The sequence below is a fragment of the Palaemon carinicauda genome, chromosome 40, assembly GCF_036898095.1.
Source record: "Palaemon carinicauda isolate YSFRI2023 chromosome 40, ASM3689809v2, whole genome shotgun sequence".
In the NCBI taxonomy this organism is placed as follows: domain Eukaryota; kingdom Metazoa; phylum Arthropoda; class Malacostraca; order Decapoda; family Palaemonidae; genus Palaemon; species Palaemon carinicauda.
The window spans coordinates 19,563,564-19,577,747 of record NC_090764.1 but is presented as its reverse complement, the minus strand read 5'-3'; the positions used below and the strand labels follow the sequence as shown (position 1 = coordinate 19,577,747).

General features: G+C 41.5%; 1 protein-coding gene across 3 annotated transcripts in view; it reads right to left on the bottom strand.

Annotated features, from left to right (window-relative positions):
• Window positions 1-958: 958 nt before the first annotated feature.
• nac (GDP-fucose transporter nac) overlaps window positions 959-14,184 on the bottom strand; it is a 32,709-nt gene continuing 19,483 nt past the window's right edge. For 2 of the 3 annotated variants that reach the window (XM_068363434.1, XM_068363432.1), the window contains one exon: window positions 959-5,113. In XM_068363434.1, the coding sequence (XP_068219535.1) occupies window positions 5,073-5,113 (41 nt within the window). In that variant the 3' untranslated portion in view covers window positions 959-5,072. The remainder of the gene's footprint in view (window positions 5,114-14,184) is intronic. The other variant, XM_068363433.1, reaches the window with a different exon arrangement.

The following is a 14,184-nucleotide window of genomic DNA, read 5'->3' as shown; positions in this document are numbered from 1 at the left end:
TGTGAGAAGGGAGCTAAAAATTATACACAGGAAAGATTAAATATTCAACTTTCCAGAGGATGAAGATGCTGGAGATTGTATTGTAATAATCCTTATGAAAAGTAACAACACCGAGAGCGAGTGGGAGAAACACTGCTTAATTCGCTACTTCAAAAGGAATAGTACGCCAGGGTGGTACCGGGAGGGGGTCCACCGGGTAACCTTGATAACGGCTGCCCTTCAATTTCGCCACTCTTCCCCCTCAAAGCGAAAACTCTATTCGGGGTGAAGATGGCTATGTGTCGTATCAAAAAATACGTCCCGATACTATGCGATATCCTTAAAAGTTATATTAAGGATACTCGCGCCAGGAGTTAGAATTCTGGAGACCTGTGGTCAATTCTCTGGGAGTACCACTGTAGCCAAATATCCCTTAGAAAGCTGCCTAAAGGAACCTTCCATCAGGACGACATGGCCAAGCCCAAAAAATAGTAGTTTTTTGGTTCATAGGGACTACAGTACCTCCCTCCAAAGAATAAGTCTTTAATTAAAGAAAGCTGGCTTGTATTTATATAGGAACAAATCACAGATTTTAAAAATAAATTGTATTTTTTCTTAATTATATAAACACAAGTTCTTTAAGTTACATTTCTTGTCTTCAGGCCTAAGGTCAAAAGTGAGTGCGAGCCGACTGTCGGGGGGTCGAGGCTTACCCTCCACCTGCCAGTAATTACTAGTACCTTGTTAAAAGTTTAATGGCCATTCCAGCTAAGCTTCGTTATTCTCCTATTAAAGAATTCAGATTTTTATGGCTAGAAAAAATACAAATTACTTAAATAAATTGGATTTTTCAACAAGGTATAAAACGACCTTGATTTACTAGTGAAACAAGAATGTGACAAGACCAAAAATAATTGTAATCTTTCATTTTAATGAAAACACATTACACATAAATGTTATAGTTTCGAAAGCTGCAGAGGCCAAAAATAGGCCGTTTTCAGTAGCATTTGTGCTCAAATTATAAGGTAATGAAAACCTACTGAATACATTCTATATATTTTATACAAACTATATTGTATAATACAAAAATCTATGGCTTAAATTCTTTAAAAAGTACCATGTAAAACATTTCTGCCCATTTCAATAAATGTTAACATTGTAAAAATCTTGATTTTTAGACCTCAACCATTTGTACTTTCAAAACTCACTGCTAATAAGATGTTAAGTTCCTAAATAACACCAGCAGGTACATTTACAATAAAAACCATGTAAATTTACAATAAAGTATACTGTAACTGGCAAGATTTCCCAGTATCCTGGAACTGAATATATGATAAATCATGCTTTCACAAAATAAAACACAGTACTGTACTTGGCTTTATGCTGTGGACAGAAATAGGTTTTCAGCTTTAGGCAATACTACACAAAACTGAACCTTTCAGTTCAAATTAACAAGAAATTCTACTAAAATACAGTCTAGCTCTTCTAATCCTAACATTTTTATGTTAACCGGAAAACAACACAGTAAATCAAGTTTCATTTTCAAGAAATATTTGTTAGCATATCCCAAAGCTGATAAATATGACTGCTTATAATTAATGTATGGTTTCAGCAGCTGAATGCCCTTACCTAAAAAATGCCCATGGGGAAAATTATGCTCAATCAAGAAAGAAGCGATACTCATATTCTAAAAGGTAAAAGGTTACAAGAAGCAGGGAGAAATTTTACATCTCCATTGTATAGGAAATGTTAACCTGGAGGAATGGATACATACACACAAGGCCTTAATAGTTTAAATTGCAATGACCAGTTGGAAATATACAACCATATATTAGCAAAGGTGTTACAAACCATTTCATTAAACTTTCTGGGCGGTTTTGACTACAAAATAAACACGGTTTTGTGATTAAGCAATGTACGAACATAAAAGAGGAGAGCGAGTTCACAAGCCCTAATTTTACAAGTTGAGCTCGTTGAGGTACGGCTCATTTTGGAACTTTATCTTTCACTAGTTCCCTCAAGTTGTCTACAACCATGTTGGTCTGAGCTTAGATCCCTTACCTAATGGAGGGCATCTACTTGAAATCATCCTTATAGGTGTCCTAGTGCCTCAAGAGTTGGAGGATCTATCTTTTATAATACCTCTTCGTAAGGATTGTCGTGTTGCATAATGCACATTTTGCAGAATTACAGTTTTAGCAATGTCTATTGGAAAGATGCATTTGGAGACAATAAGAGCCAATTAATGTTGTCTGAGCCAGCAAACTCGGAATACCCTATAGAAGAATGACAACTAAGAGGAAGCTTTAAAACTCCAAGAAACATAGCAACTGGGTTTTAGATAGCATTAACTGAAACTGTTTATGGTTTCAGACTGCATCAACACAAACTGTTTCATTAATAGGAACTTATTCACATAATCAACGAGAGTCGTGTCCATCACTTGGGAAGTGCAGGCTGTTCCTGGGATCAAGGGAATGGAGCACAAGAGAGGGAGCGGAACAAGCCAAGCGTGCGTCTAGAGCTGCAGTTGAAAAGTATGGGAGTGTGGTTAATGGAAACACTCTCAGCAGAGAAGGCCTGATCTCATGTACTTTTGGAACAATCCTTTACTCTACATATTCTCTTTCTTCCTTCATTTAGGCTTCAAAAAATGTTTAGATTCAGACCTCATGTGAATTACTGATGGCCCTCATCACCCCACTATGACCTCAACAGGAAAAATCCCTAACCTATCATTACAACAGATTGGCACATTAGTTTTCAAAGATAGCACACATTAGAGTGTCCATTACACTCCAGGAGTAACCACCTAAATTTGGACATGATCAATCTTCATTCTAGTAGGTCATCTCATGAAGCCACAGGGAGATTTTCAGCAGCAACTGAAGATCCGATCTGGGCCCTTTAATGATAGGTCCTCTAGGCTTGTCTTAGGCTTTCAAAGTCTTGACCTAGGCACTTCTACAGAAGTAAAAATGTTGTCAGTATTTTAATAGATGTCTCCAAGGGCTGTTAAGAAACTGAACAAGGACCTCAATTATGACTCCCAGCTTTTGGTTCTTACTATTCTGTAGTTCCAAAACTCTATCTAGCTTCTATGGATCCTTATTTTCTATCAGGCTGCCAAGAATTTACCCGACTCCCTTCTAAATTGTTAGGCAAACTGTCCAAAATACTTTCACTTCATAGTGGGACTGTAGGGTTTCCCAAACTATTGCACTTAATCCTTGAATGGCCTCTCGGCTCCCAGTATGGGTATTTTTAGACCAAACTCATAATTCCTATTCCAAAACTCAATTCAATTGTGAAATCTCGTTGTAAAAGGAGAATGCTACAATCCTAAGGGCTTTGAAAAAGTAATCTATCAAGTGTGGAAAAGTGAAATTCAAAAATAAAAGGGAAGTTAAAATTAATACAAATTAGGGTGAATAACAACGCTGAATATACAGATTAGGAGCAGAGATCTCAACAAAAAAATTTCCAACAATTAACAGAATACTTCTTAATACCACTCCAAGGTTTTCCCCAGTTTCACCTTGGCTCTAAATGACCTCAGGAGCTCCAATGACATATACCATCTAACCTAAGGTCTATGACACATCAACATACTGATGTTTTGTGCAACTGAAGAAGAGAAAAGCCAGATAATTAATAGAGTAATCAATCAAATTGTTATACTGTACAGTAAAATAAAAAATTAGGCTAATGTGCTTATTCATATCTACAAGCAAAAGAACTCAAATCCAACGCTAAGGCAGCCAGGGTATGAAACTTGATGATAAAATCATCCAATGTACTGTACAGTACTTGCAAATGAAGCTGAGATTTGTTGGGGATATGAAGCATCCCTAGCTAATGCAGATTAATATTGCTTGCTGCCACTTGAAAAAATAAGATTTCCTTATATATCTAAAGTGATATTTTGCCCAATTTATATGATTAAATGAGCAAGTCTGGTACACAACATAGAGCAAGTCAACCTCTCACTTCTGTCGGACAAGTTTAATATGAAAACTAAGATCATGTGTAAAGGGGCAATGTCTGTTATGTATGAGTATTACCCCTCAAAATAATGTACAGTAAAGTGATATTACATGTACTTCTAAAAGTACTTGATAAGTTTTGTATGAAATACAGTAGTGCCTCGGGTTATGAGTAACTTTGAATATGACCAAATCGGGATACGAGCATAAAAATTTGAATTGAGTTAAAGTATTGCAACAGCATACAAGCAAAAATTTTTTTGGTATTGGAATTTGTTTGCGGACAAGTATTGAACAAACAAGACTATCATGCAATGCCCAGAATTTCTCTGGAGAAATGAAATACTGTCCTCGAAGTTTTAAATTGATATACGTTCTCAGTTATACTAGTGTGAGAAAGGATGCAGCCACATGGATGCTACCCTTCAACACATACCGCATGGGATCAGGAGGGAGTGTTTTAGTGTACCCATTTAGTAACACTTTATTTCCTAATTTCTATTTCATTTAAGAAAAGGCAAAAGCAGTAAAGTGTGAGTTAAATTGTCAGTTAATGTATTTCTGTTTTTCATAGTGAATTACTGTATTAATTTAAATTCATTTCTGATGTTAGTGGTTACAAATTGTTCAATAATTAATATTACAAAACCTTTAAAAATAAGTGTGTTTATGGATATGGAACTCATGGAGTAAATTTCTTTTATTTCTTATGGGGAAAGTGTGTTAGGATACGAGCATTTTAGATTGCAAGCTCGCTCCCAGAATGAACTAAACTCAGAAACCGAGGACTACTTTACAATAGTCTAAAACAATGTACTGTAATGTACTGAAAATATTAATGCTATGCAAAGCAAAAGTTTACGTCATGACAAAAAATTTCTTAAAATACAAAGAACTAAAATCACCGAAGTAATTAATGCAGAAATTTCAATAAAGATTTTCACAACCTCGTGCTATCACACAATACCTATTTTCACACGTGAGTTTTTGCATCAATTTACATTTTGGCAATGGAGTACAGCATTACAAAGTATACATTACCTTTCTAGATAAGATTATTTTATGGTAATCACAACTTTAAACTCCTCTCAAAGGTGCTTCACAACATTACCCCTTCACGTCCTCCTTCTTTAAGTCATTTCCATCCTCTGAAAAAATTTCATTTTTACTGTATTACAGTATATATATTAAAACATAAATGTTTGTCTTACTTGAAGCAATTTTCCCGGTGTTCTAGCCTGAAAATCCTGGGTTGTAAAGAAGACTGCATTTCCCTTAAGAAAACAGTAAAAAGCACTTCTATAGTCCATTTCTTTTAGCGATGCATATTTGTACCGACTCGCAGCGGTGCCCTTTTAGCTCGGAAAAGTTTCCTGGTCGCTGATTGGTTAGAATTATCTTGTCCAACCAATCAGCGATCAGGAAACTTTTCCGTGCTAAAAAGGCACCGCTGCGAGTCAGTGCAAATATGCATCGCTAAAAGAAATGGACTATAGTTCTCTTGTATAATTCAAATCTATCAAAAAAAAAGTCAAAATTGTCTTACTACAGCATAAATGAGGGATCTAACTCACTGCATGGATTTCTTAATAAAGCAACTTTTCCAAATTTGTGAATTACTTTAAACATTCAAGCTATTGAGTTTTGTAGCCATACTGTTCTCTTTCCATAAATGAATTTGCTATTTAGAATGAAAACAAAACCAAACATCAGCCACTTAAAAAGCTCAGTGCATCACATTTTTTAAAAGATATTTTTTACTGATTACAGATATTGTACAAAATTTATCCTTTCAATGGCCCTTTTATAAAGATTCTCTATTTTCTTTTTCTTCAATATATTTATTTAGATGAAACAGGAAAAACCCATGGGTAAAATCTATGAATTTACATGATTACATTTCAACAAATAAGAATACAGTAACATAAAAATGACAAACTTATAACAGAGTTTGTATTTTTACTAACATACAAACCCGAATTCTTTACTATAGGAGATATTCTAGCGCGAGCTGGAAAATACGGCAGAAAAACCTTAACAAGGTCGTTAACGACCGGACAGGTAATTACCCACCTGACAGTGGTGGGGGACCGCCGGTCGGTAGCTGCTGTTTATCTTCAATCGGATTCTAGTTAGGACTATCCTAGGTCCTAGGGGGCCGGTGATGGAGGGAAGATTTGTGTAAAGAATTCGGGTTTGTATGTTAGGAAAAATACAAACTCTGTTATAAGTTTGTCATTTGTTCCTACACTAAATGCAAACCCTCATTCTTTACTATAGGAGACTTAGTCTTGAGGCCAGGGAGGCCAAGGAGTTCCCTATCTTTAGGGAAGATAGTCCTCAGACTAGACTCTTTTGAAGCAAAAATTTTCCGTTATCTTCTTTCTTTGTAGATCCCCAGAATCTCAGTACGACTGAAGGTTTGCAACTTCATGGAAACAAATGTTTCAGGATGAAGTGGGTCAGGAATATTCGACTCGGACCCCTTCAAACTTAGGATTCCCCCGACCTTGCCCAGGGGAAACCTTGTGACCACGATTATACAGTAACTTATACTCTGTGAGAGGAATCAGATGAGTATCATACCTTATTTCCATTGGCGAGTTCAGCTGAAACTGGATACAGGCTAGGATCCCCTGATGTGGGGGAGGAGACGAAGAAGATCTATGGATGTCCTTCTTAAAACCTAGTGTAACCCAGAATCCTCAACCAATGGTTACTGTCCCTGAAAGGGCGTAAGGTAGTAACAGCATCTGTTGACCTGTCACAATAGGCCCTATAAAAAGGGTTTCTAGAGACCTATGTGTCACGTCGCTCAAATAGTGAGCAGTGAATGTAGATTGGCATTTCCAGACCCCAACACTTAAGACTTGGGAGACAGAAAATTCTCTTAAACGCCAGAGAGGCAGCCACTCCCCTAACTTGATGTGCTCTGGGTTGTGCTGCCTCTGGGTCTCCATGAAAAGACCTCGCAATAACTTCTCAAGTCAGAAAGAGATGGTGTTGCGAGAGATTCTCTTCATTACCCTGTTGGTACGAGGAAGAGACGACGGAGACGTGGTCTGAAAAGTCTAGTGCGCCTCAGATATTTCTTTGACGCCCTGACTGGGCATAGTAACGACTGGACTGCATCCTGTGTTACCTATTGAGAGTGGATATTCTCCAAATCTCCCATCGGTAGATGAAGGATTATGAATCTAGCCACCAAGCCCGGTACGAAGTTGCGAGACACTCCCCCCCCCATCTCTTAGAATGGGTGACGTAAGACAGACCATGTAGCTCACTGACCCTTTTAGCGGAGGACAGAGGTACGAGGAAGACGGTCTTAAGGTTCAGAGAGTAGTCTGAGGCCCTTAAGGGCGCATAGGGCAGACCCTTCAGCGAACGTAAGACACGTCTCAAGGAGATGGTCTAATCTCAAGTGGGGGGCAAGATCACTCCAACACCAAAACAACCAAGGTGATATCTACTGAGGCGGAGAGGTCAACCCTTTCTCCGTCTACAGATGAAGCTCAAGGCTGCGCGATAGCCCTAAATCGCCGAGACTGAGAGAAGCTTTCCTCACTGAGGTACAAAAGGAAGTCTGGGAACTACTGATCCTTCCTTTTAAGGATCCAATTGCTTCACATTGTCGCTGTTGTAGCGATTGAGAAGTCCATTGTCTTAGCCTCAGCAGTTAGGACTTCTTGTAGGGTCTGCCTAGAGTTTTGGTTTGACAAGTCCTCGTGGCTCGCAAGTTAGCCGACTGTATCAGACCACGTGTCAAGCAAGAAGGGACATTGAAGTCGCTTCCCTTACCGAGGCTTCTGTGACTGAGAAGAGCCTGGAAGAGTTGAGTGTCTCTTTTAAGGATAGTCTGGTGTGAGCCTCGCCGTGAGGGGATCTAAGATCAGAGGAGAAGGTTGACGTCTCTGAGCTCGGAGAACAGAACAGGTGTAAAGATCGCTCAAGAAAGGCAGAGGCGAGGGACAGTGACATTGCACTAGCCGTTAGGACAATGTCCTAGAGACTGAGCATATATGGTCAACGACCAAGCCTCCTCTCCATCCCAGCTAGGACCAGGGGAGGCCAGGCAGTGGCTGCTGAAGACTCAGCAGATAGATCTATAGGCTCCCCCCAACCTTAGCTTACAAGGATGGTAAGGTTGTAGACACTGAAGGCTCTAACGAGTCTGGGCGGGACTCGAACCCTAGACTGTCAATAAATAGCCTGTCTAAGGCTGGAGAGTCAAAGGGTCGAGGAGACAGATGCAAATCGCCGAGGCATGCGATATAACACAGTTCTTAGAGTCCTTAAATAGGAGGATTCTAAGTCCCTCGACGGCAGCACTCACGAGGAATCCTCAGGCTGCGATAATTCCTCGCGTGTTATTACAGGAAAAAGTGGAGACGCGAGTAGCAGACAAACTTTATATCTTACCCCTCGTATCTTTCTTATCGAAAGGGGTAGAATGGTAGAAGTCGGAGTGTCTGAAGGTAATGGCGAAGACCGCTGACGAGAGTCGGAAGGCTCTATCATGAGAGTAAACTCTTAATGACGATGATCGCGTGCATAGCGCTAATTGCGCGCGTGCACGGACACTCTGTACTAATTGTTACGAGAGCCCGACTACAGTACTCCGTATAACTGAAACTCGAAGGTTCCAAGTGGTGTGAACTCGAAAGTCCAACGCGACAGAGGCCCGAAGGACTCCTAAGGTCATGAGAACCCGTAGGATAAACATGACGAAAGTTTAAAGGCTCCCGATCACGTCCGGCGAAAGGGTGATCGTCACGAGACCCCGAGGGGTCAACGTAAGGGGAACCAGTAGGATCAAAAGGACGTTTCCTACCAGCACGAGGGGGAGAACGTCAGGGATGAAAATAACTCCTCCACAGGGTAGATTTGTTCTCCCGAAGGAGAATGCCGCTTAATACATGGCTCTCACTCCGCCCCTGGAGGAAAACCAAAAAGCATAAGAGGGAGGAGCGTAGATCAGTAAACTCCTACAAGTTTCTTCTCGTGATTGGTAGGAAGGTTCTCCCTAAGGAGATTGCCTAAAACAAGCTTTCTCCCTGCCCTATGGGGAAAAGCGTAGGCGTATTAACTTTTCTCTCTCAACGAGGGAAAAGTCTTCCCAAAGGAAGGATTGCCAAAGGCAAGATTTCTCCCCTCTCTATGGGGAAAAGCTTAGGTTTAATAATTTCTCTCTCGCGAACGAGGGAGAAGTCCTCCCGAAGGAGGACATCGACTAAGGCAAACTTTCTCCCAGACAAGTTTTCTCCTAGTTTTAGGAAAAAACGTAGGTGCAAAAATCTCCCTCTCATGAACGAGAAAGGAGTCCTCCCGAAGGGGGACTTGGCCTAAGACAAGCTTTCTCCCTATTCATGGGGAAAAAAGCATAGGCTTAATAATCTCTCTCGCGAATGAGAGAGAAGTTCTCCCGAAGGAAAACATTGCCTAAGACAAGCTTTCCTCCAGTTCTATGGGAAAAAAGCGAAGGCGTAATAATCGCTCTCTCGCTAACGAGAGTGAAGTTCTCCCGAAGGAAAACATTGCCTAAGACAAGCTTTTCCCCAGTTCTATGGGAAAAAACCGAAGGCGTAATAATCGCTCTCTCGCGAACGAGAGAGAAGTTCTCCCGAAGGAAAACATTGCCTAAGACAAGCTTTCCCCCAGTTCTATGGGAAAAAAGCGAAGGCGTAATAATCGCTCTCTCACGAACGAGAGAGAAGATCTTCTGAATGAGGACATTGCCTACGGCAAGTTTTCTCCCAGTTTTACGGAAATAACGCAGGCGTAAAAATCTCCTCTCGTGAACAAGAGAGAAGTCCTCCCGATGAAGGACATCGCCTGAGCCAAGCATACTCCCAGGGAGAAGTTCCCCTCGAAGGAGGCATAAACCGTAGACTTGCTTTTTCCCAGCTCCAGGGGAGAAAGCACAGTCTTCGGGGACGAGATAGCAGAGGTAAAACTCATTGAGCTGTTCGCAACTCCTTATGAAGGAGGGAAGGTTGCTGACTGCCTGAAGTGGGGAAGCTTTCACTCGGAAGGGGGATGGATCTTTCACGCAGTCCAATTCCGAGGAAAGTTATCACTCCCTCGTAAGGGAAGGATCTCTAATCCCTGGAGGCGAACCTCCTGTCAGCAATCCCAATAAGTTGATCAAGTTGCAGGTTGACAACGAGTGTTACCTCGTAACATGGGCAGCTCATGAGCTGCCACATAAAGCGCAGGATAACGAACAGAGCGGCCGAAGCCCTCGGCATCGCGTTCTACGTCGCTGCTATCTGGGTGTTTTCTTTTAGCCTCTCTAGCATGATTCCCTTTTCCCTTCTGCTCTCAACCAAAGAGAAGAAGGGGCAACCCCTGCATCTTCTTTCGAGGTTTCCGAGAGACTCTAAATCCTTAACTCATTAGGGAGCAAAGGAATTAGGGAGGTTGTTCTGTCTGAAACACAGGAGCGAGGGATTGACCCCGCGAGTGTATGATCGGAGATTTGCGTGTGTAGCGCTAATTGTGTGCGAACACCTGCGTGACTGGGGTCTGAAGACTCTGCCATAAGAGTAAAACTCCTGATTGTTATGGGTGTAGTGTTGGATGGGCGTACGCGAACACTCCGCATGACAAGAGTCCGAAGACTCTCTGACCTAAGAGTAACACTCTTGATGACTTGTGTCATGAGAACCCGAAGCTTCAGCGTGAACGTGCGTGCCCCTAGAGTTTGTGTTGCGAGAACCCGAAGGGCTAGAGCAACGGGAAAACGGAAGTCTCCCTTGTCACGAGACACCGAAGTGTCAGCGAGACTAAATGAAAACCCGAGGTTTCAGCAACTAGCTGTGAGAAAACGAAGGGATAGCGCACCGGGAAACCGAGGTTTCCTTATCACGAGACCCCAAAGGGTCAGAGATCGAGAATTCAACGGCGAGAGCGATCTCTCTGAAGATAGAGAAAAAACCAAGGAGAAGCGCTCGATCTGACTTTTTCTAGAGCGGACGGAGACCCTCAAACTAATATGCGAAGAAGAGGGTTCGAGGTTAGGACGTGCTTTGCCGTTGGCCACGCCCCTGGTTTCTTAGATGATCCCTCGCACGACGACGACGACAGCGAGGCAGAACGATGCGAGAGGGATCGTTCTTCTCAGGTTTGTGGCACGAACGTATATACAGTGAGCCCTCGCTACTTCGCGGTTTGACCATCGCGGATTCACGACTTCGCGGACTTTTTTCATTAAATACGGCATCCGATTTCATCAGCAAACCACTATTTTTGGAGGAAACATCATTTTATTCTAGAAAATTGCAACTCTTTAAATAGTTAATTGCACATTAAGAAAGCGTGTACTTTTGTTTCTAAATTTCGGGTGTGTTTTAAAAATTGAATATTGTTGACTTCTTTTTGTTTTACTTTTGGCTGTGATCAGATCAGCTGACGTCTAGCTGCCGGTCTCAAGAATATGCGCGTACGAAGTATTGTTTATACCATTTCTTAACTTATTCAAACCATCTACTGTATACAGTTGATATTACATAAGCACCAATGTGTTATAACCTAAGCACCAATGTGTTATAACCTATCATATTTTTTTGTTTATTACTCACTCACACACTCACACTCTCACACTCTCTCTCTCTCTCTCTCTCTCTCTCTCTCTCTCTCTCTCTCTCTCTCTCTCTCTCTCTCTCTCTCTCTCTCTCTCTCTCTAACAAATGAAATCTTTGTTGCTTTACAAAGTTTCATTTATATTGAAAATCAATCATGATTCAATTTTCCTTACTTTCTCCAATCTCGCACTGTCACATCGAACGTTATAGCGGTAACTTTATTGTTTGACAACTTTAAAAATCGGCCTAGTACTTGCTTCTTCTCTTACTTTTTTTTTTTAGATGGTTTCATAATTGAGGGAGGTACAAGTTGACTTATAGCTGAAGTTAGGAAGAGTATTTTGGATATGGAATGGAGAATCATCTTTAGTAACAGTTTAGAATTATCGTAAATTATCATTCGGTCATTGGCGGCAGTTTGTTATTGTTGATTAAACCCCCCCAAAAAAAGAAAAAAAATTGTTTCCTGCTTTGCTACATATGTAGGATTTTATATAGATACGGAAATAATATTTGTAATAACATCTTTACTAAAAGCTTTTAATATCATTATTTATCACTTTCATCATACGCGTTTAATGCCTTCGTTTGTTTATTACGATCGAAGATGGAGCGTACAGTAAACGAATGGAAGGTTTCAGTTTCAGGCGGCGTCATAAAGAAAAACATTATATAAATGGCATTCATTTCATTTATTTGGAAGTCCTAAGAAAAATTAAGTAAAACATTGGTAATAACAAAATCAACATATAATCAATACATGGTAAGATTGCTGTCGATGCAAAAACTAACCTATACACAGATGTGTAAATGCGTCTGTTTCTTCATTATGATCAGAGATAAACGTAAACAAAACATTGGTTGTCACTTTTTATCGTGCTTTTTGGCGTGTTTAGGAAACGCATGATATAAAATCGCCTTTAATATTTGTGCCTGTTTTAGTTTAGGGTACTGTAGTACATGCATTAAGTGTTCTGTACATTAAAGGGTAGTTTGTTAACAGTACTATGTAAAGGGAAGGTTTTAAAAGTCTGAATATACATGTTAAATAAATACGTAAATATGGTGTCCCTACTTCGCGGATTTTCAGCTATCGCGGCCGGGTTTGGAACCTATCTACCGCGATAAACGAGGGTTCACTAATCTCGAGGCAGGAATTCTCGGGGAGAGACAGAAGGCGAGAAAGAGCGAGAACGATAATGTCTCTTCCTATTTCGCCTGTCTCTTCAGTGAGAATATCTAGGTGAAGGCGTAAACGGGCGTGAGGGAGAGTTATCTCGCACGTCTGTGCCAGCCGTAGGAAGTGCGTGCGCAGGAGAAAATTCCTCATAGTGGAATCATATGGGCGCGCAGGCGTGCGCGCATATCCTTGTGGATGCGGGAGAAGGCTGGTGCGCCGTTAAGTGCTGGCACGTTGATAAGCGCTGGCGTGTTGCAAAGTGCTAGCGCGTTGGTAAGCACTGGCGCTGCGGGAGAAGGCAGCATGGCTGCATTGTCAGAAGACCTTCTAACAGTAGAAAGTTGATGCGCAGGTTTTACCTGTCGCGTAGGATGGTGTTGGATGCGTATGCGCACGTGCAGGAGAATGTTGGCGCGCGGGAGCGCATAGGAGAGCACTGTCGCGCAGGAGAGTGCCATTGCGCAGAAGATTGATGGCGCGCAGGAGTTTGTGAGCAGGTAAGCGCATGGCGCGTGATGGAATTATGCTCTTGTTGGAGCGTATGCGCATGTTGGCGCATACGCTCTTGATGCCCTATGTTAGGGTAAGAAGGAAGCGCTCTTAAGTTTGTGACGAGAGCGCTTAGTCTAGCGGCGAGACATCTCGTGAAGAGACAGAAGGCGAGGAAGAGCAAGAACGATTATGTCTCCTCCTATGTCACCTGTGACTCCGGAGAGAACGACTGGGCAAAGGAGTGCGATCTCTCCTTTTACTCTTCTCTATCTCTCCCTCCTAGCCTCCGAAGAGGGGAGGACAATGAAGTGGAGGAGGAGGAGGAGAAGGTACTGTGAAGACCCCTTCTACATACCTGGCAGGGGAACCCATCCTCCGCAGGGTAGCAGAACACCCATGACCTCCGTAACGGGGCATAGGGAAGAGGATCCACATCCAGCGGTGACTTAAAGGCGTCATGAACACTTCCTCAAAATAGAAGACATCTACAAAGAAAAAGAAAAAGGATTAATCAAAATTAAAAAAAAAAAAAAAAAAAAAAGAAAGGCTAGTCTGCCAGCAAATAAAGAAGGGGCAGTGGTGTTACCACTGCAACGGCTAGAATTCGATTGAAGGTAAACAGCAGACTCCGACTGGCGGTCCCCCACCACTGTCAGGTGGGTAATTTCCTGTCCGGTCGTTAACGACCTTGTTAAGGTTTTTCTGCCGTATTTTCCAGCTCGCGCTAGAATATCTCCTATAGTAAAGAATGAGGGTTTGTATTTAGTGTAGGAACAATTACCTATTCGCATAAAGCACTCTCCCCACTTTTTTTGTTCACGGCGATTGGGATCCAGGTCCCTATACTTTGTCCCTCAATTTGCTGGAGGTAATTTTTGCTAATTTGCTAGTAACTCATTAAACTCTATTCAAAATAAGATCCTCAAAACATACGTTCTCCATGCATGCGTGTCAACTTGTAACT